General features: G+C 48.1%; 3 protein-coding genes across 13 annotated transcripts in view; 1 reads left to right on the top strand and 2 right to left on the bottom strand.

The window, feature by feature from the left end:
- Pdk1 (Phosphoinositide-dependent kinase 1) overlaps window positions 1-6,416 on the top strand; it is a 578,009-nt gene extending 571,593 nt beyond the window's left edge. For all 5 annotated transcript variants that reach the window (XM_076429674.1, XM_076429675.1, XM_076429676.1 and 2 more), the window contains one exon: window positions 240-6,416. In XM_076429674.1, the coding sequence (XP_076285789.1) occupies window positions 240-350 (111 nt within the window). In that variant the 3' untranslated portion in view covers window positions 351-6,416. The remainder of the gene's footprint in view (window positions 1-239) is intronic.
- A 92-nt stretch (window positions 6,417-6,508) lies between these two features.
- Aptx (aprataxin) lies at window positions 6,509-7,861 on the bottom strand. Of its 4 annotated transcripts, none has more exons than XM_076429684.1 (4): window positions 7,552-7,861; window positions 7,099-7,437; window positions 6,899-7,032; window positions 6,509-6,820 (listed from the first exon to the last, which is right to left on the bottom strand). In XM_076429684.1, the coding sequence occupies exons 1-4, from the start codon at window positions 7,560-7,562 to the stop codon at window positions 6,645-6,647; spliced, it is 660 nt and encodes a 219-aa protein (XP_076285799.1). In that variant the 5' UTR covers window positions 7,563-7,861; the 3' UTR covers window positions 6,509-6,644. The 4 variants fall into 4 exon arrangements, with proteins under 4 accessions (XP_076285799.1, XP_076285798.1, XP_076285801.1 ...); XM_076429683.1 differs by having other exon boundaries at window positions 7,099-7,427; XM_076429686.1 differs by having other exon boundaries at window positions 7,099-7,427; window positions 7,584-7,860.
- A 399-nt stretch (window positions 7,862-8,260) lies between these two features.
- LOC143211741 (uncharacterized) overlaps window positions 8,261-23,750 on the bottom strand; it is a 235,213-nt gene continuing 219,723 nt past the window's right edge. For 2 of the 4 annotated variants that reach the window (XM_076429669.1, XM_076429672.1), the window contains 10 exons: window positions 22,937-23,002; window positions 17,868-18,164; window positions 17,389-17,792; window positions 16,828-17,112; window positions 15,039-15,179; window positions 14,426-14,609; window positions 13,981-14,280; window positions 13,132-13,763; window positions 12,541-13,056; window positions 8,261-12,460 (listed from right to left, as the gene is read on the bottom strand). In XM_076429669.1, coding sequence (XP_076285784.1) covers window positions 12,104-12,460; window positions 12,541-13,056; window positions 13,132-13,763; window positions 13,981-14,280; window positions 14,426-14,609; window positions 15,039-15,179; window positions 16,828-17,112; window positions 17,389-17,792; window positions 17,868-18,164; window positions 22,937-23,002 — 3,182 coding nt within the window. In that variant the 3' untranslated portion in view covers window positions 8,261-12,103. The remainder of the gene's footprint in view (window positions 12,461-12,540; window positions 13,057-13,131; window positions 13,764-13,980; window positions 14,281-14,425; window positions 14,610-15,038; window positions 15,180-16,827; window positions 17,113-17,388; window positions 17,793-17,867; window positions 18,165-22,936; window positions 23,003-23,750) is intronic. The other 2 variants (XM_076429671.1, XM_076429670.1) reach the window with 2 other exon arrangements.

Here is a 23,750-nt window from a genome sequence, read left to right as displayed (position 1 = left end):
GCAGCATCTAGGTCTTGTAGACTCGTGTGCAATCAAAACAAATAAAGATCGAAATAACGTTTGGTCCAGGTTTACGCAGATTTGTTTACCGGTCAGTGTTTACCACGATTAAAAATAAATTACTTGCCGCGATATAGTAGCAGAACAGACCTTGGCCCGGTTCGATTACCCTTGTTTATGCCGGCCGGTATTTCAGCAATGAGAATCCCGCGTCAACTTGTTTTCCTGTCTGGTTACAGCCAAACAGAACCTACTATCTCGAAGATCCCGAGGGATTCGCATTGGAGTGGTGTAGAGCAATCGAGAACATGCGAGTTCATTACTACGGCCTGCAGGAGACCACCGCGTAAAGAAAGAAGACTGAACACTGGTCGTTTTTCACGGAACGAAGGAGAAAGGACGAAAGAAAGCCTGGAGGAAGAGGAGTAGGAGTACAAGTACGAGTACGAGACGAAGAAGGAAAAGGTTTTCATCCTGTATAGACTATGTGCGAACCGTGAAAGTCCGCGAGGCGCGACACAACCGAACGCGCTTGTAACATGGCCCAGGGGTTGGCGATTCCAAATAGATGATTCGATTTAGGATAATCGTGACTCGTCGTTAAGAAAAAATGATACGTTCTTAGGATATAAGTTTCGCGTTCGACGCGGCGCGATCGAAAAGCGTGTTCTTGTACAGTTTAGGTGAAAATTTTCTAGGTGAAGCAATTGAAAGTCGAAAGAATACCCCCTCCGAGGTGATCGCGCGCGCGCAGCTCGGGGGGCGAGTAAAATCGCGTGTATCGTGCAGCGAGAATGCGTTTATAGTTCCGTAATTTATTGTCGATTGCTCGGGGAACCTCGATTCAAGAGGCTGCACGCTCGTTCCAGCACGCGAACACAGACACACGCGCAAATCACAGCGCACGTGCGTGCTCGCATACGCTCGCTGCCCGAAGCCCGCTCGTTGCTCTCGCGATCGAGATCGCCCGTTTAATAAAACGGCGAAGAAAATTTATTCGAGAACGATTCGGTAGTCGAGAGATAGAATATTTGTAGTCAAAATTAACCAAAAGAAACACTATGAACGAGCAGCTCGCGGAAATTTCGAGACGCGAGCAAACGAGAGGCGATCGGATCGCAGGCCGCTGGTATTCGAGCAGCGTGCACAAGCGGTTTTGTTCCAAATATAGCCAAAATTATCTAGCGAATTGAGAGAGAGACGAAATTTTTCGAAACTGAGAGAGGACCGGCAACGATGGTGAGATACTCTCGATCGTTGCCGGTCTCGCTAGGATCTAGCCGTCAATTTATTATAGTCGAAGTTAACCAAAAATTGTCCGGAAAAACGCGTCGGGGGACAACGTACCGCTTTGCAGCTTTAACGGGGGAATCGTTTTACGTCGCCTGGAAGGGGTTCTCGGAATACTGCGTGTTGTTCCGAGCCCGCCCCTTTGCTCTCTTCAAGTTCTACAGTATTCTTCTCTCGTTGTTCGTTGACCCATATCCTCTCGGAACATTGTAAATATTTAGCGCAGTTTACTAATCGAAGAGCAGGCTTCGTAAAATCGTCCGCCGATTGTATAAATAGTGTTCTATATAGTTAGGTAGACGTATAGATAGATTCGTAGGTACAAAAATCGTTGTCCGACCGCGGTTTTTCTTCGCGCGCGAGAAACAAAACACAGAGAAATGTTTTTTCCTCTTAGTTCTGAAGTTTTTTCGCGTACATCGCCTTCCCCGGTCTTTGGCCTCTGCGGACTCGAATCGAACAATGTGTGCGTGTGTGTATGAGAGAGAAATTGAGCGATAGAGAGAATCAGAGTGATTGTTTTGCGTGTGTATGTGTGTGCTTGCGCGCATCGCCCGGGAACTGAAAGAACCGCGATCCGTTTGGATCACGATCGAAGGCAACACTTCGAGTGGCTTTTTCGAAAAAAAAGAAAACGCGGGGAAAGAACGTTTGTTCTACAAAGAGAACCGATGGGAATTGGAGGGGTGTAACGAAGCTCATTCTTTCGTCGGAAAAACTAGAGACACAATGACCGTTGCGCATATAAATTAGGTCAGGAGAATGTCCTCGGGTGAAGGAGCCCTGCTTCGAGCTTGCTCTCTCCCTTCGCGAGTCTCTCTCTTTTTTTCTCTCTTTGGCCGAAGCTGTTCGGCCGCCTCGGGAGCCCGTTCAGGCCAACGTAAGTTCATCAATCTGGTAAACAAAAAGAAAACGAAAAACCGTAACGTTTTTATTGTTCGTAATACGGCTTTGTAGAGACGATTTCTGTCTCTGTCCACAAAGTATGGCGCGATCGAACCCAAAGAATCGTGACAAAACGCACTTATTCAGGTGAAACTTACGCAAACGTTTGTGCACACAGAACGAAATTATTGTTCGTCTCATCGCAAGATTTTCCGGGTTTATATACTGGCTGGCTTAACTCTTTGATCTCGTTTAATCCGTTTCCAAACACGAAGCCCGAATCACCGCAAAGAATTGTTTCGAAAAAATTCGTTTCGAATCCGAATAAGTGCGCGAAGTTTCGCCCCTTAGAAATTCGCATTGACGCAGCAGAAAGCACCGTTGCTATTCGTTCAGTTTTAGACAGACTCGATTAGTTTCCCTTCCAGTATCCGTCCGGGGCTGTTCCGCTAAACGGGACACGATACTTCGAAAGGAAACGCTTGTATTCGACGTGGGTATCGTTTCGCGAATAGCGGAAATCGTTACGCTTCGTACAGAGAGAGAGGAGAGAGAGAGAGAGAGAACGTTTGGTAGAGCTTAAGCTCGAGAGCTAGATTCGGACATGCCTGTGTTAGGTAGATAGATGATAGAGAATTAAAAGGATAGCTTTAAGAGACGTAGTACCCCGTTTAGATACGAAACTACACGCGTACACTAGAGAAAACACGTACATGTACATGTCACACACTTAAGCAAGTGCGTTGCTCGCGTTCGAAAACTATATCGTCGTTATCATTCTTACTATTAGTATAATTTTCCTAGTGTTTAGTGCCACCGCTACGGTTTAGATATCGTTAACGTTCTATTGTTATTAACTACTTCGCCGTGTATTACCGACATAAGTATTTTGCACCCTCTCGTAACGTTCTCGACGCGTTATTTAAGCGATTTTCGTTTCACCGTGTTCCGTTTACTATTAATATTATTATTATCATCATCAATATTATTTCTCTTTCTTTTGTTTTGTTCGTTCCCGTATCGTTTCGTTATTCCTCATTTCTCGTGTCTCTCCTACTACGCGACTTTTCCTTTAATTTATTGCATTATCGTGTTTGTCCCGCGATCTATTTATTTGTCATCGTGTTTTTACGTTCCCGAGAGAAACAAATATGAGAGATATATCCGAGAATCTAGACAAAAAGAGCCGCGCGTTTAAATTTAGGGATTTAAACATACACACAGACTTGCTAGTATCACTACCGCTACCACCACTGCGACTATTATTTACTAGTTACTACCGCGTTGCTCTACCGCTACTACTTTACTATTAAAAAAGAAAAAAAGCCGTTCACTAGAGCGCCGTGCTTAGCGTACGCGTGTACTCGCGCCAAACGTACAACCGGCCGCGTGTACACGCGTCATGCAGCCTCGTGTAAAAAGGATATTGCGTTCCGCGAGTATAAATATATACATATACATATATAAATATATATATATACATACATAGATATATATATTTAATATTACAATCGTCCTTAGGCGTAAAATACTCTAGGTATTCATGTAAATACTGCCGCGTTCCAACACGCTCCGAGACACGCTACTCTTCGTACGCGCGCGCGCCCGATCCAGTCGTCACCGGCGGAAACTTGTACGATACCTGTATATTTATCTATACATAAATATTCTATATATTATATAGATATTCTATAAAAGTATATTATATATACACTGACATATATGCATATACAGATATACAAAGTATTTATGAATTGTGAATAGTAGTTAGGGAAAAATCGTGTATAAAGCAGAGAGAGAGAGACACAGAGAGAAGAAAGAGAGGGGGAAGAACTCGTTCGTCCGTAGATTTTAGGCCGGTACCGCGCGCTTAGGTTTAATCATTTCGTTGACGTTACCTACGAACACACATACGGCAGACGACTGGATCGTGCGCGCGACCCGCTCCGTGACCCGTTTGTATTATACGCGTAAGAAACACTCCCGATACTCTCGCGTTTCTACTATCCCCGTTTTTCCACCCGTTCTCCTTCGCGCGACACTTAGGAGACTTAAACAGGGTATTCGGAAGTAGAGACTCGGGAGGATAGACGGGTCGATCGTCGGGTCCGTGACGCAACGCGAGTATGCTCGAAATAATGGTGGTCCGTTCGCGGATCGGCATTGTCCTTGCACCTAGTGGCTTTCCAAAATGACCGCTTTTGGCGTGTCACGCACGGTGCTTGCGGGCGAAAGCGCGGCTCGCGGCCTCGACGACCAATCCGTCGTTATCCCCCCGTCTCTTCTTCCTTCAATTATAGTGAGAATCGATCGCGCGAAGGAATCCCAATAGTTGTTGTTGTTGTTGTTGTTCTTGTTGTTAGCCTTGTCCCATCTCGCCCCCAACCCTCGTCGTTCCCCGATTTCCTCTGCCCTGGTCACGGAGGGGTAGTCAACGCGGTGAACGGTCTGACGTCGGAACATGTTTGGCCTGACTTTGCTCGAGATCAGACCGAACACGTTTGTCTGCGGCATTTTTGCGAGAAGCATACACGAACTGCATCGCTTAGTGAACGTAAGCAGATGCGAGTAGCTGCGCTGAATGTTGTGAGGGGTTGTAGGCAGCCAATAGACTTCCGTCTGTTGGTGTAGGCTCATGGGATGGTAAGACAGTTGGCTATTTTGGGGCTACGGCTTGAAATAGCGTATTTGCCGATCAAGTACGCGGCTGCCGCTCCGATAGCTACTGTCTGTGATAGGTTGGATGATGATGGAGCAGTTTAAATTATTAGAGGGGAAGACTTTCTTGAATGGTAGCCACTCGCTCCATCTGAGTCCCCTACCTTACGCCAACTACGACGATAAGCGAGCCGTGTGCAAACGTGTTTCATCACTGCAGCCTTCAGGATTGTCTAGTATTCTGTTTTTACGAAAAATTCACGATTGTCTCGATATCTACTTTCTTACCTAATATTTTGGCTAATATTATCTGTTATAATTGGCGTTGTACTGTTTTGTCGACTATTTCCTGAAGCCCTGCAGTGTCCGGTATCTCTTGCGTGTATATCTGGCTGAATATTTTCATGAATATGGCCGTTCCGCGTAGGACAGGATCGCACCGGTTTGCGGATAACCGGTCAGCCAAGATCGTTGACGCGATCTTTCACCGGGGACGAAGCGCACCAGGTCCGTCGACGAGCTAAATTTCCGAAGCTTGCGTCCGTGTGGGTAGTTCGAACGCCACAAGGAGCTTCGATCGCGTTCACGGCTCGTTCGATTAAAAAGTTCCTCGCTGACGTCGACGCGAACCCTCGCTTCGTTCCCCCTGAAGAAAGAGCGCGTCGCAGCGTCGCCGTTCTATCGACCCCCCCGGAGGCGTTTAATCACACGGGTCGGTGACACGGCGCACGCTTCCGACACGTTTCCACCGTTTGTAAACTTTGCAGGTTCTACGTTTTATGCAGACGTTGCAAACTTTCACGTGGGAAACGTGTGTCGCGACATCCGAGCGCCGACCGAGGGGACAAATGGGTGGGTCGCCTTTTATCTTATTTAAATAGTTTTGCGTTTTTTCCTCGTTTCCGCGTTTTTGTTCGCATCCCTTTCAACCGCGAGAGTGAGACTGGTGAATCACTAAGATTCGTGACGCACCCCCGGAGAAGGCCGGCGCTCGGCATTGTCAGCAGAACGCGAAACCCCCCTTTTGTATTATAGCCACACACTCGCAATTCTAGCCGAGAAAAACTTAAGAAATCTCTAGCCGTAATTTGTTGAGAAAGAGACGACACAACTGTCAACGCGACACTAGAGTACCGTAGCTAATTTAATTTATACCGCTCGCGAGCGTGGATAATACTTAAAAATTGCGGAAAGCTGGCGAGAATTGTTGTTTCACGTATGACAAGATTAATCGAAGATAAAGTGGAGAGATCGTCTCACCGAGATGCGCTAATTTTCAAACACGCAAGCAATAACAACCATGGCCTTGCGATTATATTCGATTGCCTACCGTTTCGGCGTGACAAGGACGGTTCAACTATTAATTGCAGTATTACTAAATGTATACAGACTAATGTACACTCACACACCCACCCGACAACACCACCTCACACAAAACTGTTCACCTTGTACACACTTGAATACTTCACATCGGATAAGAAGACTCTTGTAAATAGTTAGCATGTAATTGATATTATATAGGCGACAAGACCTATTAATATTAACATCAAATTTATTTATAGTAAATTTTCCGAAATACCGTATATTTGTGTGTTATCAATTCGACGTTTACCTCCTTTCCTTATCCTAACGAGAATATTAATTGGAGCGAGGGGATGCAATTAACTGCAGTAAGTATATACGAAACAATATATTTGTTTTAATCTACAGTCTTATCGTACATGACGTAAACTCTGTTTCTGACACACGTAACTTTCAGAGCGTTGTGAATGGAAAGAAAAATCTAATTCCGTGGAAAACAATTATTTCGATTAAACGATACTTCTTTGATTCGGCAAATGCGACAACAAGTGTCTCTTCAATTCGGGCATATTTTTCGGAGTATGCGAGCATTTGTGACACTTAAGCGGGGTGTTCAAGTGTTCTGCGCTCTCCTCGGATTTCAGTCTCTTGAGCTCGCCCTTCTCGCGCAATTGGTTGCAGACGTCTACAAGAAAAATTGATTGCAAACGGCATTAGTAGATGAACGTGTTTCATGAAAATATTTTTGCATTTGTATACGTACCTACTGAAGGCAGGAAGAAAGGTGTAGTGAACGAGTTCCAGTGGTATTTAGTTTTTAGACACGGACTGTTAAAGTCTGTGCTTATCACATGCAAATGTAATCTTTGCATACTTGGCACAGCATGGTATCCAATACTGAAACCAATTCATTTACAATTGCCTATCTCGGAACTAATTAATTGTAAGAATTAGAACACTTACAGAAACTCAAAATCTTTGTGTTCTTTGGTAAGCTCTTCTGCGACGTCAGCCATGTGGACTAGCAGATCTTCATTCTCTTTTTTCACGTGCCAAATCGAAGAGATGTTTGCCTTCGGTAAGATCAAGAAATGAAACTGAGCCTTTGGATATTTATCTTTGATGACAACCACTTTGTCGTCTTCCTTGACCTTCAGTGCAGGGTCCTCCATGGAAACGAGCAAGCCGGTTGTCCAATGGTGTTTCTTTGGAACTGTTGAATCTGTTGTCGACATTTTAGGTTTGCGCTTCATTGTGGGTACTAGTTTATGTAGTTTGGCGAATAGAGAATTCTGAAACAATCTGCATTCATAAATTTTTGGCTATATGTCTACATTATAAATAGAGTGGACATTTTATGAAGCATATAGTGGTCAAATACTGTAATAATGATAATGTCATTGTTGATAAACTTACACGGTAGACATTAATTTCTGATGTGTACTCACTTGGAAGCTTGCAACTTTTGTGCTGATACAAGCACGATATAAACATCTGAGAGGTTATGTTCGCTGTATGGCTGCCATTGTCGTGTGTCAAGGTAAATCGACCAATTTCTATTAATACGCAGAATGCACAATACACGTTCGTATTGTTCCTCACTCTTTTTGCACACGGACAATTTTATTAAACTCCGAATTATCGAACGTTAACTCTGTTTGACGTTTCCCACTGATCTGCCTATTGCGCAGGCGTTCGTCGCAAACTCCCGCGCACAATTTTAAATTTAACTTTTAACCTCTTGTCCTACAATTTATTAAAAAAGGAGAAAACTTATACCTATTGTATAAAATGGAATTTTACAAAATAGGATTATATTTCGGTTATAGGAAATTATCGTTCAGAAATCTGTTTTCGGAATTTCAGAATCTTCATCACGAGTCAGACACGATATTGTAAGGCAGATCTGGGCGACGCTGGCTCAAAAAACAGATGTTGCTGTTGCTGCTACTTCTTTGTCGGAGTAGACCTGGTGGGGAGAAGCAGCAACATGTGTTTTTCGACGAGATACTGTTCTCGTAGTTATTTCGTCGAATAAAAATGTATTTATGTTGGAGCGATGTAAAGTTCCATGCAACCAGCTATATGATGTTTCTCGAGGGAAATAAACGGACGACCTAGCGAATAACTTTAGATTTATTTATTTACTCAAATGGAAGGCAATCGATAAATTTGCAACAAATAAAAATAAATAACACTCTCTCTAGCAATAATTACGTGATCGTTACTTAAACGTACATATCATTACAATAAATTCATAGTTACTTAACAAAACTTATACCATTTCTTTTTTACGCATGCTCATACAAAATACGTTCGTGCGACTGTATGTGTATGTATATTATGTCTGTATATGTTTCGTGTATGTACGTATGTATATATACGCGTGTATATGTCGGGTGTATGCGTGCGTACGAGCACACGCAATTGTACATTACGTGTATACATTTTTTTGTAAACTTTTGTTGTTTTTAGCACGTTTATACACGGTACATCTCTCTCGCAAAACTATACACGGACGACAAAGCTCGCGTCCCAAATGTAGAATTTCCCCTAATAGCTCCTCTACACATTTCACGCGCACACAAACACTCTCTTTTCTCTCTCTCTCTCTCTCTCTCTCTCTCTCTGTCTCTCTCCTCACTCTCTCTCTCTCTTTCTCGCTTCATTTTCCTCATCATTCGTTTTGACAGCGCGTGCAACACACCGACACACTCTAGCAAACATGCTCGATTACACAAACGAGAAAGAATACATTTTCACGCGTCTCACGGACACAGACTACCAGATTCGCACAGCCTGACAAATCAATCGATCGTCGATAGATTTCATGATTCGAAGAGAAACGAAGAACATATTTATTTATCGCGGGGATCGCACGCAGTGACAAGCAACGACGCTCAGAGCCGCGGCATGTTTCGTGAGAAACAAAGAACACAAATTCGGGGATCTTCGTGCTGCTCGACGACGAAACGCTCGCTCAAGGTCGGACCAAGGTCACGTTCGATGCGCGAACTTGAGCGAACGTGTAACTACTTTGTCCCGATAGTATCGTGATCCATGAATGGTTCCTTCGGAGTGCCCTTTTATGTCACCAAGAGGGACATAAAGATGCAAGCGATTTTTCTGATGATCATTTTGGAGATTCATGGACAACGCTACTCGGCAGGCGAGCTCGCATGTTCGCGTAAAATGATTATTATACAACACGCTAAAAAAGCTGTTATTGTCATGACAACTGGTGGGACATCTCGTTCTGACGAAGCGATATGTTGTAACAAGGGGACGTTCTTTTTGACACAAATCTCAACCCCGATCACGCACCATGTTCCCTCTTTTCTTCATCCCGCCCTCTCCCTTTTTCCGTCTGTTTCCCCATCGCGCGGTTAGAGGACTTTTAAATGCAGAGTTAATAGCGTGGGTACGAAGCGACTGTATGATCGAATCAAGGGGAACTGGTCACGATTTAAATGCACGGGTTTCGAATAGACCTCGAATAAGGCTGACAGCGTCGTCTAAACGTGGTTCTAACCCTTAGTGGCGACTCTGAGGCACCACTATACAATATTGCACCACTAAATGTTTAGTTTTCATGTTACTGATTCTAGCCAAACCGATGGGTTGAACCTGTTAACTGGACAGCTTTCCAGTTATGAACGCTTACACGACCATGTCTCAAGACAATTAAGATTGATGTAACAAAAATTCGGAAATGGAGGGTTCGTTTCAGATCCTTGGCTGCGTCTGGCGAGGGACATGGTGTTTCGAGGCCCGCGGGATGTTTTTTCTCTGTAGCGTGTAAACGTTTGGAATGTTGCATACTTCAGCTGCTTCATCTTTGTGCGATGCGGGGTGAACGATGACGATGACGGTACGACCTCGCTTGCCAAACTGCCACTTTCGTTCGTGAGAACAAGGGGTCAAACTATATGAATCACGGAACACGATTCGCATCGTCGAGTAGGCTCGAATCATCGAATGGAATCAATTTCACTTGAAGATTGTTTTTCAGAGGACTCCGACGGTGCGAGTGATGCTCGCGGATTCAATTATGAAGGACAACCGATAGCTCTAATTAAGGGTTTCGATTAGCACCATCGCTGATCACGTATGCTGATACCGTTTCCACGCGCTCATACACATTCTCACGGACAACAACGCACGCATTCGCCACTTTCTCGCGTTATTACCGACCTAGGCAGTGCGATCCTTTATCGTTACGTCGACGTACGAAGCCACTTGGTTCTGTGAGGGGCGTCTCGAATCATTGCAACCACTGAACTCCTTAAACTCCTCAAGCGTTAATCTCTTGGTACAAACATTGTAACAACATTGTGGAGAATTTTGAAACCTTATATTGCAATTAGAGTCTCTGCGTTGACTCTCCTCGTTGGAAAAATGGAAAATCTACGATCGGATGGAGCAGGAGAGGTCGGATTCTGAGACGGGCCCCCCGATTTCTGTTGGAACAGACGTGCGAAAGCGCAGCTTCTTCGCGTAGCTTCGGTCTCTTGCTCGTGCTCGAGTTTGACAACAATGGAATGTCACAAAAAATCAACAAAAAATGAAACGATTCATTAGAGGGAAATAAGAAGAAACGGGAGAACCGCACGATACCCTGACATCGGTACACCACTGTCCAGACCCATACCGAAGATTTTCTATGCGATTACTGAGATTAAAATAATATAATATGTAACCTCTAACATCACATGCTCTTGCTTAGAAAATTATATAGCTGCGCGGGAAAGCCGTCGAACTCGTGCCACACTCTTTCAATCTCTCTATCTCAACCTCTTTCTCTCTCTGTTTCATTCTCTCATTCATTCTCTTTCGGCTTTCCAAACGCAGCGTACATTACTGTATTGTACATACAAATATGCATAGATATATGCACATGTACGTATACGTGTACACGTGTACACATACATATAGCGTGGATCGTTACGTTTATATTAGATTCTCGTAAATGTAATAATTATCCGATTATTATATTACGATTGAATAATGGTTCGTTCGTTTTGGAGGGAGCACAGGAGGGAGAGGTGGTGGCTGGGTGACTGGCTTCGCCGGATGATGAAGGGGTTCAAGGGATTGCGGGATAGCGTACGAGGGGAAATATATACGCAGCTTTCCCGTTGGCTTTCCAGTTTTAACACACACGCTATTTTTTTCGCAGTTATGAAAACTCAAGCAACACACGACTGTAGACTGGATAGTAAAAACTAGCTAAGAACGCTCGCAAGAAGATTCTTTGGAGAATTTTGAAGACATCGTCGTTGTCGTCTTGTTTCCACTCGCGCGGGACCACGAGCTCTTGCTAAATGGTCCACGCTGCACCTTTAACTGTACGCATTTTTTTCCGCACGATCGATCGATCGCGAGGCGTCGACGTCCGAAAGAGTAGCTCCTCCGAGAGGATGCAGTACATGAATGATCCCTGCGATCGACATCGCGAAAGAACCGAGGAAGACCGTATACTCGTGCACTCGCGGCAATTATGCTCTAGTAAAACCCCGTTCGAAAGGATCGCCTCGCGGTCTCTCGTTTTTCGCACCCGGCCGTTTCCCCGGATGCGGATTTTCAATTACTCACCTAAAAGTCTCGCTCGTAAAAATTGTACAGCTATTCTACTCTTAATTCGTACGAAAGTTCTCCGCTCGGTACGTCCGAGAAGCGTAAACAAGTTCTCCGGCGTTGATAAGTACGTTCAGCGTCCCTGTCGACGGAGAAATATCGCCGCGATTCGATTCTGTTTCTTTTCCCCATACGTGTCATTGTGTATGCGTTTTATCGTCGTCGAGAGGCAAGTATATCTGCTGCGAAACGAGTCGTGGAAATGCACCAAACAGTCACAGACATGGTTCACAACACGCGTGTAGCACTTGTGTCGACTCGGCTCGTCCGCGACGAGCTCCCCGTTTGCTGGTTAAGTACACAAGGCCGAGCTCCAAGGCTGAATCCCGGGCTAGGTCGCGAAGTCAACCTTGTCCCAGGTCAGCGACAGGTCGGAGGACATCTTGAAATCGGTGTCCTCCATGTTGAAGAGATCGAACGGATCCTGACTGCTGGCTAGCAGTGGGTCGTAGATGTCAGTTGCGGAGGTGAGACTCATGGACGACGTTGGTTGATGATTGGACATTGTCGTCGACGTGGTTGGCGGTGATTGGGGCATCAGAGAGTCCAGCCAATCCGGGTCGTCCATGTCCATGGGCATGTCTCCGATATCCATCAGCTCCTGCGGCGCTTCCATTTTAACACCAAGGTCGCAGTCTAGTTGGCCGAAGTCCATGGTGTCCAGGGTTTCTAAGTCCAGTCCGAGTTCCTGAAGGGAGACGGCAAAGAAACGCGTTAGCGGTGCAACCATTCAGCGAATTTCTGAGGCGCTTCCAGTACAACACCTACCTTAAGGTCTAAGTTAGCATTGTCCGATGATGTGACCTCTTGAGGTGGTTGCGGATCTGGCGACGTTTGGTGAACCGACTGAGGACTCAGCAGCATGGCAGTGTCCAGCTCCGCCTCTGAGGTCAGTAGGTCCGTATTGAACGACGACATCTCCTCTTGTTGCTGTAACTGTTGCAATGCACTGGGCAGTTGAATGCTGAACGTCGCCGAAGGCAACAGGGACGGTGGCGGTGGTGCCGGGTCCAGATAACTCACGCAATCGCTTTGGGTGACCTCCATCGCAATTGGGCTGATCGGGCTGATAGGACTAGCAGCGGTGAAAACCAATGAATGCGTCTGGCTGTCCGCCGGCGCCGTGAACACCAGGTTCTGCTGCAACTGCCTATTCGGAGTGGTCGGGGTCGCCGGGTCCTGGGCAGCACTTGGTGGTAGCTCTCCGTTCTTTATCAGGATCTCCAGTACATCGTCCACCACTTGGCTCTTGATGTGGTTCTTCTGGACCGGCTCGATTTTTACCTGAAGTTGAAAAGTGTACGGTTCAAATAGTATTTCGTTGACCGGATCAACTTCAGCATTTCGACGAGTTCTTACCTTAAGAAGCTTCGCAGCTTCATCGTACTGGGGCGGCGGCGGCTTGCCCTCTTCAGCAGCGACGTTCTGTTGCTGTTGTTGTTGGGCCTGTGCCTGCGCCACCAGAGCACCAAGCAGCGAGCCATTCAGTTTTGCAGGTTTCGCCAGGTTAAGGACGATAGCAGTTGGAATTTGAACGGTAGCGCTGTTCTTGGCTTGGTTCTTCTTGTTGTTGATCGCCGTCAAGGTCGAGGAATCCAAGATGGCGGTGTTGTTCGGCTGCGCCTGTAGGTACGCCGCCAGGCTGGCCTTCGCGTTCAGTTGTTGGAACGCAGCGTGTTGTTGCTGCGTCTGCTGTTGAGCTTGCTGCTGACTCTGTTGTTGTTGTTGCTGCTGCTGTTGTTGCTGTTGCTGTGCCTGTTGCTGTGCCTGTTGCTGTTGCAAGTGTTGCAGATGCTGCAGATGCAGAGCCAGCTGCTGTTGTTGCATCTTATTCTGTATGTGTTGCTGGAGCACCAGTTTCTCAGCGTGAACGGTTGTCGGCTGAGTCTGACGGATCTGCTGGAGCTGTTGCTGAGACTTGTACAACTCGCGCTGCAACTCCTCTATCCGCTTTCTCTGCTCTTTGATTATATCGTCTCCTGAAACACGAGCTGCACGCGTCAAGACACCGACGTGTGTTGCATTCCGAAACGGTTTCTCCGAGTTGTACCATCTCTACTATGTATTATGTATCAGGTCAGTGCAAAAGTTCGTGTCCGATTTCGTATTAAAACACAAGTAATCGAGCACGAATTTTGCTGCGTGGGATGAAGCAAAGATTGTTGGGAGCTCGGGAGTTGTACGGAAACAGTATGGAAAGAAAGCTACCTGGTGGGCTCGACGGATCGTCCTGTTCGCTGCCGTGCGGAGAATCTAACCGCGGGCTGTTGGGCTCGTCCTTGATTGCGGAGCCAGGACTCTTAGCGTGGGAGCTAGACTCGTCGGATGTCACTGGCCCCGGGGTGTCCATCAATATGTGGCCCATGTGCGTCACATGGGGTCCGTTCGAGCTGGACGTTGAATTACTGCTAGACAATTCCGTGAACGGCTTTAATCTCTCGATCAGCTGCGGCTTCGAGCCAGACACCGGCAAGTTTCGACGTTTCAGCTCCACCTTGAGATCGCTTACTGAAAATGCGAGACAACACGGTCAATCTTCAGTTCAGGAAAAACTCCTAACGATCACATTAGCTTCCCACCTTGTTCATTGTACAAATTCTATGAAGATTTAAAAGCTCTAGAGCTCTAAAGAACTAGGTCAGGAACATCGTACCTTTCATTTCCTCCAGTTTTCCCAGAGGCCTCAACGGTGGCTGTTCCAAGGGGTTGTTCGAGGAATTGGATGGCGCAGGGCTGGGCGCGTTCGCGCTACTTCCGCTGATGCTTCCGGCATCGCTGGCGCCGCTGCTGTTCAGGGACAATGGCTTTTGTGCTGCCGGTAGGATGATCTGTGGATACTGCGCGACAGAAACACTCGTTACGCAAAAGCGGCTATGCGGTTTCAACGGTCGTAGACACGATAATCGCCACCGCGACAGACGTTTCAATCGATCGCAATCCGCCGCGATCTCGAAACTCTATCTTCGATTATAAATCTGAGCGTAATAGCGTAATTGCTATGCAAATTACTGCGGAGGGAAAGTCACGCGGCGCCTAACGAGCCACATCCGGCCGGGAGGTTCGTCTGTGATTCGACTGACCGTCCGTTCTTAACGTTTTACCTACCGCAGACCTATGAACAGGCTTCTGGAGTATGTACTATGTTACATGGTAATCATAGACTCCTAGAATTTATTTAACAAATTGCGGATAGGTAATGCGTCAACCGACCGAAGAGAGATAAGCGAACGTTTCTATAATTTGGGTAATGGTCTCGGAATCGTTACCTTGTGCTGCCATTCGAGCTGCCATTGGAGGAAGAGCTGCTGTTGCTGGAGCAGGAGCTCGTAGCTGGTCTCACCGGGCGGCGCCGAGCCGAGACCGGAAGTCGTCGACGACACCGACGTCTTCTGCGCGTTTGGCGGACCCTGGTGACAGACATTGTTCGACGTTAGGATTAATCGTGTCTAATGAGGGAGGAGTGGCTTGGCATCCTGTGTGGTGGCGCGTGGAGGGGGCTCGTAGTGTTTATTGAACTATTAGAAAGAGGCGTTGCAAATTTGAATCGCGACACGGCCAACCCCTGATGTCCTCGAAACGCGAGAAGAATCATCGGGCGCACAAATCGCCGATTGGGTAATTACCGGCAGCGTTTCGGTCGTTCCACGGAGCAGAAAATTCCGGGTATGCCGTCGGTAACGTCGCCGCGCAAAAACCAAGAGAAAAATCGCGTTCGGCCGGGGCAGAGGATGCAGAATGCCCGACGTAGGAGAGGCCGAGGTGCGAGTGATAAATGATACATCAAGATGTTTTCTGCGCCCTCATTTGCACGCCCATTCCCGGCTCGCTTTCACGCCGGCCACGCCATATTCCGAATGTTTCGGGAGCGTGGCCGGGGTCCCTGGCAGCTATCGGGGGCTCCGTTGGACCTGCCAGCCCCCTTTGACCCCCTTTCGGACCCCGTTGGATCCGCATCTCCTTTGCTTCCTGGCTTCCTCGCTCTTAGGTGCAATTAGCGCTCGAATTACTCAGAGCTAACGAGGTGGGCCCGGGCCCCGGGCCCTTCGAGAGATCGCGAGAGTTAATCACCCGATACGATCTCCTTCTGCGCTTCTTTCTCCCTTCGACGGAGAAAGGGAGGGGGTACGGGGGTGGGGGGAGAGGAAGAAAGAGAAAGACAGACACACAGGGAGCAAGCGATCGCTTCTTCGCGGGCTACCGAAGCCGAGATTTACCGGCCGTACCCGTTTTTTACTTTGCTCTTGCCTCTCGCTGCTTCCTCTTTCTCTCGGCCGGCCTTTTTTTCCTTCAGCCCTTCTCCGCCGCTTTCTTTTTCTCCTCTTTGCTCCCCCCTTTTTTCCGTGACTTTCTTATTCCCCTTGTTTCTTCTTTGTCCCCGCTCCCTCTTCCTTTTCTTCCCGATCTCGACTTCTATAGTTCTTCGGTTGCTTTTCTCTCTATGTGTCCCCCTTTTCTGCTCCCCCAGCTCGAATATTAACGGAACCGGTACTTCGTCTCACCGTGGTCTCCGCTTGTCCCCCTCCAGCCCCCGTTTCATGATAATTACTTCGCGTCGCGTATTTTTGCAGACCGACACCACACTTTCGATTTTCACTCCCGATAAACGCGAGTCGCGTCGTAAAACCCGCCGCGTATTTTTACCCGCCGACGCGACGGACCGGGTACGATCCTCGTAATCGCGCGCGTAAAGAACGATCACTTCTTCCCGAACGGTTTCAGCGGAATCAGGAGTGAAAGTAGTAAACGTAACATTGACTCCCGCTCGACAGGAATGCTTCGTTCCGGCGCGTTACGTCAGCGGCGCGGCGGGGTAGTGATGCAAACGCTCGAGGGATACTACTCGGCGCACGCGATTATGGCCCGAGCTTCCTATGACTGAAATTCCATTCTAGAGAATTATCTATTTGTTAATTCATATGCAATTTAATAAAGAATATCCTGTATTTAATCAGGAAAGAATAGGACGAGGGCAAAGCAACATCCTCGGGGATGAGGCTAGTTGGATAGACTAGTCTCCTGGGCCATTAGCGCGATGAAAGCAGGATGTAGACTCACCTTGTACTCGTGGAATTTGATGGTGCGGGTCTTGGGTTGGCTCTTAGTCTTGGACTTCTTCCTGTTCTTATCCTTGCCGGGCGCGTCGCTCCTCTGACACGTGGACGCAGCGATCGGGCTTGGTTGGGGTCTGGGGGTGATGGCAGCCGGCGGTGGTGCCGGGGGCGACGCTATCGAGATATTGGAAAGGGGACTCAGGCTGGACGTCGTCGAGCCCAAGGACATCGGACTGGGCGCCGGCGCCAGTGGAAGGAGGGTCGTCGATGGACCGTTCGTCTGACTCGCCTGTTAACAGAGATCGTTGCTTTTTTCACCGCGGAATCCATCGATTAATCGGCCCACAACGTTGCCCACCAATTTATGATCGATACTTAACGTCCGACGTAGATCTATTTTTGCGTCGGAGCCATCGAGCTTTCGCTTCTTTTTTTTCTCTCTCCCCTGAACCTCTTCCTCCCCCAACCCCGTTTTACCGAACGTCCTATACAAAGTCCTCGCCAGAATGGTCCTCTCGTTATTCTCCCTTAGACATTTCTCTTTCTTGCCAGACTCGTGACTCACCTGCGTCGAAGCATGCTGCTGACTGTGCTGGACCTGCTGCTGTTGCTGATGTTGCTGTTGATGTTGTTGTTGTTGTTGTTGCTGCTGTTGTTGCTGCTGCGAGCTGACCACGGTGTTGCAAAGCTCCGCGAACGTTTGTATCGTTGACTCGTTTGACGCCTGCTGGAAGACCGGTGACGTTGACGATACGACCACGGCGCCGCCGGTCGTCGGAATACTAAGCGAAACGGTAACGATCCCTGCGGAGGCGGCTGCTGTCTCTAGGACATCGGACCGGGATTCTAGTTGAGGCGAAGGCGCACCCTCCGAACTCTGAGAATCGTCCTCGAAGGTGATGTAGTGGTCCGGGTGCTGGGGCTTCGTCACTTGGCCCTCGCAGGTGGCCTTGAAGGGAATGTGACCCTCTGAAACGCAATCGCAACGTGCGTTAGAATGATCTTCTACTTTCGATCAAGAAAGTAAAAGATGCGAAGACTCACCTTTGACCGCCCTCTCGATAGGCTCCTCTGTGTGAAGAATATTCTTCTGGATCAGCTCGAGCGGTCCTGGTCGATGACTGAGCTGGTCGTTCAGCTGATCGGCCAGTCTGGCCTTCTTCAGCATTCGCTGCCTCTCGGCGAGGCTTGGGTCCACGTGACCAACATCCTCCAGGATGTGCTGCCTGACCAGCTCGTCTCGGCCCGGTCTCTGCTGGATCTTCGCCTTCAGCAGATCTCCGGTCTTTGCCCGCTCGAGCTGCTTGCGTTGCTCGTGGAACGCTGGCGGCGTCTTCAGAGCTGCAAAGTAATACAAACATTCATCATTTAGTTGCACTCGTAGCTGCACAGAGAATCTTCAATTTAGGCGACTCCGTTTCACTCGAAAATGCATCCAACATCATCAATCTACCTCGGATCACAAACCGGAAAGCGATACCTCAAGAACCCCGGTGCACTCCGACTGCATCCACTGCACCCGAATTCATTTTCCCAGTTACGTATTCGGCTCCTTTGACGATACCGGTCGCTATTTCCGCCGAGGCTCTCCCGAAAGCATCAATAGCGCCACGGAGACATGATTCAAAGTAAGGGCGGTATCTAATAAAAGAACCGTCGCGCGTCGGGTGAAAAAAACGGCTCCGAAGCTTTTAGGGTGTCCTCCGATGCCGCATACTGCACGCATCAATTTCCGGGACGATGATGGCCGTCAAAGATTTCCCCTTGCGATCGCACGGCTCCGCGGACGCCATTTTGGTGTCACCGTGAAGCTTGCCGCTCTTCTCCCGCATTCCACGACACCATTAAGTCTCCGAATAAATGATCCCCGAAGTGATTTCTCTACGCGAGCGCCGCGCGACTATTTCCGGACGAGACCGCCGCGCCGCCGCTTCGTTACACGGAATAAAAGGCTCGCACCACCTACGGTGCAACGATCACCGACCCGACGCGACGTGGCAACGGAAATGTGCACGCGGATCGCTTCTACACCCCCGTCGACATGCCTAATAAATTCCATCGTGCATTCGTTTTGACCGCGTTCCCGCAGAGGCGATCCTGCCGGACGATATTCTCGCGTTAACGCTCTATGAGAAACAGGAACCTCGCTGTGTGTGCATACGATAAATACTTGTGGACAGTATTCTTTAGAAATTATGCGAGAATGTTGGTATCTAATCAATTATTGAACATACATATAAGTATTGTATGAAGTATTATACCAATTTCGTATCAACCAAATTTAAAGAATCATCGAAGGGTGGATATATTCTGTAGCCGCTGAAAATCTGAAGAAATTTATTTCCATTACATAGAGACCCAGCGTGCCTCTCTGCCTTTTTCCAACTACAAAACAATGTCACCTAGTCTGAGATTCCACCAGCACTCCGCTAATAATACCCGACGCGAGAGCTTTCACCGGACACGTTGCCAGCCGTCGTTCATCTAAACGCACCTGAAAGTACCATCTACCAAACGAACGAATCAGGATACGGGGTACATAGCGATGATCGTTAACGGTAGAGAAACCACGAGACACGAAGCCGAGGGGAAAGAGAGAGGTGCCAGCCGGTGAACGTTCGACGTCGCGTAGGAAATTCTAAAATTAACCTCGCGATTCGATTCAATTAGGCTTCCTTTCCAACATCCCCGCGAGTGGTTCGCGGCTTTTGTCTCACCCACGCGAGACGTCTGGGCGCAACATGCCGGGCTGAACGAAGCGGAGTCGCGACGCGACGCGACGGTGCGTGTTTCGCGCGAGCGAGCCAGCTGTGACCCAATTGTCTAGTTTCTATCGAAACGCTTATAAATCACTGGCCGGCGATGGACGTGCGCGGCTGTACACCGAGTCCCAGTATTCCAGCGACGGGCGATCATAAAAATAAATGATGCCTATATCCAGCTTGAAGACGCGGATTTCGAGCGATAAATCCAACGCGGACACGCTCCGCTCGGAACGTACGAAAGGACGCGACGACACTCTTCGCCATCGCGCGCGACCTGTTCAGTTTCTCGGATCCGATGTGTTTACCGTGTTCACGCGAACGATTATACAAGTTACCGAGAGTTTCGATTTTCATGCAAATTCGTACACAAGCCAGGTGAAAGCTGCTGTGCCTCGGTTTCCCTGTTTTTTGGGCTTTGGAAAGCGATGGGTGATCTTTCCTGCGGCTCCAAGGATGTCGAACAACCTGACAATCGTGTCAGATATCATTCCACACTGTTTGATTTATTAGAATTTCTTAGAACTCGGCTCGTGTTGCTTCGAATTTATGCGGAACATTTTCATTCGTAACATTTTTAGAAGAGCATTAAAAGGGTTAAGTGGAGCAAACAGATAAAATCCGGTAGTTAAAGGTTAAAATAGCCGGTCGAACATTAACTATTGTCTGTTGATGCGTAAGAGGTGGTACGATCAACACTAATCGCGGCCATTGCAGGGAAGGCCTCTCTCGCGTCGAACTTCATTACGGCGTTCGCAAACGGTCTTCTTCGAGAGGCGAATTACCCAATCAAAGTGAAACTACCGGCAAACGGCGGCACACACGCAATCAACAAAAACAATCGTGTTTTATGGCGAGCCGTTGCATTCCGATTGTCCGGTTCGATCGAACCCCGGGGTACAGGGGGGGGGGCGATTCTAGACGAAGAGGGATAGAAGGCGCGGCGCCGCGAAACACGAGAGCATGATTCTCCTAAATCATCCGCAATCGGTGGGCACGGACAGTTCGAGCCAGCAGTAACCGCGGGGACCGCAATTTCGGATTTACGATCCATCGGTAGATCGTCTCCGCCTAGCGTCGTTAGCACGCGGCGATAAACGTCTCGGTTCGTTGGAATACGATCAAGTTCTCGCGCCGATTGACAGCCAGCCGGAAAAACGGTCGACTATTTGCGTTCGAACCATCGTCTTATGATTTATTCTCCAGCTAACACGCTTACTCGAACCGTCTCCTTGCGGCGCCAATTTATTCGAAAGCAATCCCAAAATGTTAAGTCGGACAATATTCGCGAGAGACTTTTTTTAGTAGAACGCCGAGTGTGAACGCAGCTTATGGCTTTCGCGGAGCGATACCGTCGATAACCGGCTCGGATTCGGATAACCGAGATGGCTGAGGAGACCAGGTCCACGCAAAAGCGAAATAAACGCGTTTGTTAAAATTCGGCGCAGTCTGGCACGGCGAAATTAATCGCTGGCCGTAAACAGATTTACAGCATGATCGCGTACTGGTTCGCTTCCCCGAAAAAACCATTACACCGGCCCCCGTGCGATATCTTCGAGCGTCCGGGAACCCGTAAATGAATGAATCCTGTGGAATGAAAGTATACAGGGTGATTCGCGTGAACGCCGGTCGAAACCGAGGAAATCGAGGGGCCTATTTCTGGCTGGTCCGATGGATGGGGTGCGCGTTAATGACCCCGCGTGCCTTCGCCGGTGACTCGGGAAAGAAATGAATGATGCGCATATTTAATCCGCGACCTATTTTTGATGCTGCCCGCGAACCGCGGAACAAGCTCTTTGGCGCCTCGTGCAACGTATACTTCTGCATCTTTGATCTCGGCTTATTGCGCGGATTGTAATTCCATCGGTGCGATTAACGTTTCGCGATCGCTGAAGGTGTTCCGGTTGATTTAAATTGCGTCCGCGCGGAACAGAGGAATTGACCTTTCCGTTTTATTGGAATTCGAGGAGAAAACGTCAAAGATTGCTTCGAAGTCCTAAAATATTGGGCAAACGTGTAAATTTCGAGTGATCTTGTAATTGAGCCGACGGAAAACCACTGAACTGGTTTAATTCGTTTTATGAGAAAATATGAATATTGTTTTTGATACGGCGGAGTGATTTACAAGTAGCGATATAAACGGAGAGAGATATGCAAATGCCTCTCGAAGATTGAGGCGGAAAAGATGTCACGCGATTATCGCGCAATTAGCCGACGTACACGCGAGGCGCGTCAATTTAAGATACTTTAGGAAGTTGCTCGATGTCCCAGTTGCTTCCTTTTGCGCAGTCACCCGAGCCATCACGGGTAATCGCGAGGTAATTAAGTTGTAAGTGGATTAATCGAGTATCGCCGAGAGAGAAAAAAAAAGCGGTCAATCGACGACGCACACGTTCGATCTAACACGCTAAGCCCGACCCCCAACGGCTAACTATAAATGTAGAAACTGTGATCGATCGATCTGCACTGTTGAAATAAAATGTTCAAATAAAAGACGCCTGATCCATTCGGTGAACTGGACAGTGGCGTAAGCGTTCCAGTGGGCGGGGCTTCGTTGCCCCTGTTGCCGCAGGAGTCGGGGCACCGGCTCTGCGGGGCAATTTGACCCACGCGTGCACTTTACACATTTGTTTTCGACGATGAGACGGTCACCGTACGGTTTTAGTGGCCAGTAATTCCTCTGTTTTTATCGGGATATACTGCGAGCGAGTCTCTAAGCACCGGTCGGGCATTTTACGCCCGCAGGCCTAATTGAATTTACGTTCGACGACGTTTAACGAGGCACCGTCGCGCTTCTGTTTCGAATCTCGTGATCTTTACGAGCGACGCGCTTCGTCACTTCGTCCGATCTCGTCGGAATGCTTCCAAGTGAGTTGTCCCCCGTCTCCTCCTTCCTCCCTCGCATTTCCCAGGAAAAATTCTCGCCGCTCGAATATCGGGATAACGATCGAATTACAGCTTTCGTTTCCGCGATCGAGAACGATAGGGGTTACGGGGCGGGCTTTCGTGGGAGTCGCGCAAACTCCTAACATAAATTCTCCGGTAATTTAGCTGTAAATTATGCTCTTTCGTCGAGAGTATATTCGAGAGAGCCCATGTGCCGGCCGAGCTTGATTGGACGATCAAAGCCACTTCCCTGCTGCGAGCCGAGTGAGAAACAACCGCCCCGTTCCTTCATTTGACAGATGCTCCGGTCTAATTGAGCGATAACGGCTCGATAAAACCTGGAGAGTCGCAGTTTATAACGTTTTCGAGCGAAACGGAGTCGCCGAGGACGACAGGTAGAGGTCCGTTGGAAACCGTCTTTTCGGCTAAATAATACAGAAATCGTCAAGATTGAGGGTCACTTACGTGGCATGATGCCTTGCGCAACCAGCTGGTTGATTGGTCGCCTCAGCATAAGCTTCACCTTCAGCGCTGCAACAGAGAGAAACAAGGTTTCCTTCAAAATCCATTCACTTTCTCACCAATGATAGCCTACTGAAAACACGCTGCCTCGCGAAAGCAGCTTGTCACATTTTAGGCTGGATTCTTTGAGCAACGAAAAACTGGAACAATTTCATCTATTCGGCATTCAATTAGTGTACAATCTCCATTTCAATTTCCATTTATTTCTTCGAACATTACACCGCCGTACACGTTGTTCCTAAGCTTTTAACCCTCTCCCCAAAGTCAATAGACTCGAAGCCCAGAAGAAACACGCTGCCATTATTATAACCGTTTCGACGAAGAGCTTCTTCGTAGAATCCGTTCCAGATTCGAGAGACAGCCGCGAGATCTCAGCCGGGGTTCTATAAAAATGGCCACCGGGGACGATCAAAGTCAATTCGGTGGTTCCCTGCGCCCTCGACTTTCGCTGGCAGTCCGATATTTTCTTTCCGCGTGCGGAATAAGCTGTTCCATATGGCGCGGAGATTCGAGGGAGAGAAAAGCAGCCCCCCTCAGAAAGAAGAGACTCGTGAACTTCAGGGACGAGGACAGGAACAGAAGAAGAGAGGGAGTGGAGACGAAGAAAAAGGAAGAAGAACCATCGAATATTCCTTCTTTCCCTCGTTAATTGGACCACCGCACGCGCGCGCGCGACAAAGAGGAAGAAAGATCGAACGAGACCGCCGCGCCGTATCCCTCGTGATTACGCGCGACGATGCCAATTTCCAGGTGGATA

The sequence above is a fragment of the Lasioglossum baleicum genome, chromosome 9 (genome assembly GCF_051020765.1).
Source record: "Lasioglossum baleicum chromosome 9, iyLasBale1, whole genome shotgun sequence".
NCBI lineage: Eukaryota > Metazoa > Arthropoda > Insecta > Hymenoptera > Halictidae > Lasioglossum > Lasioglossum baleicum.
Note: the sequence above shows the minus strand (reverse complement) of the source record. Positions and strands in the feature narration are given on the sequence as shown.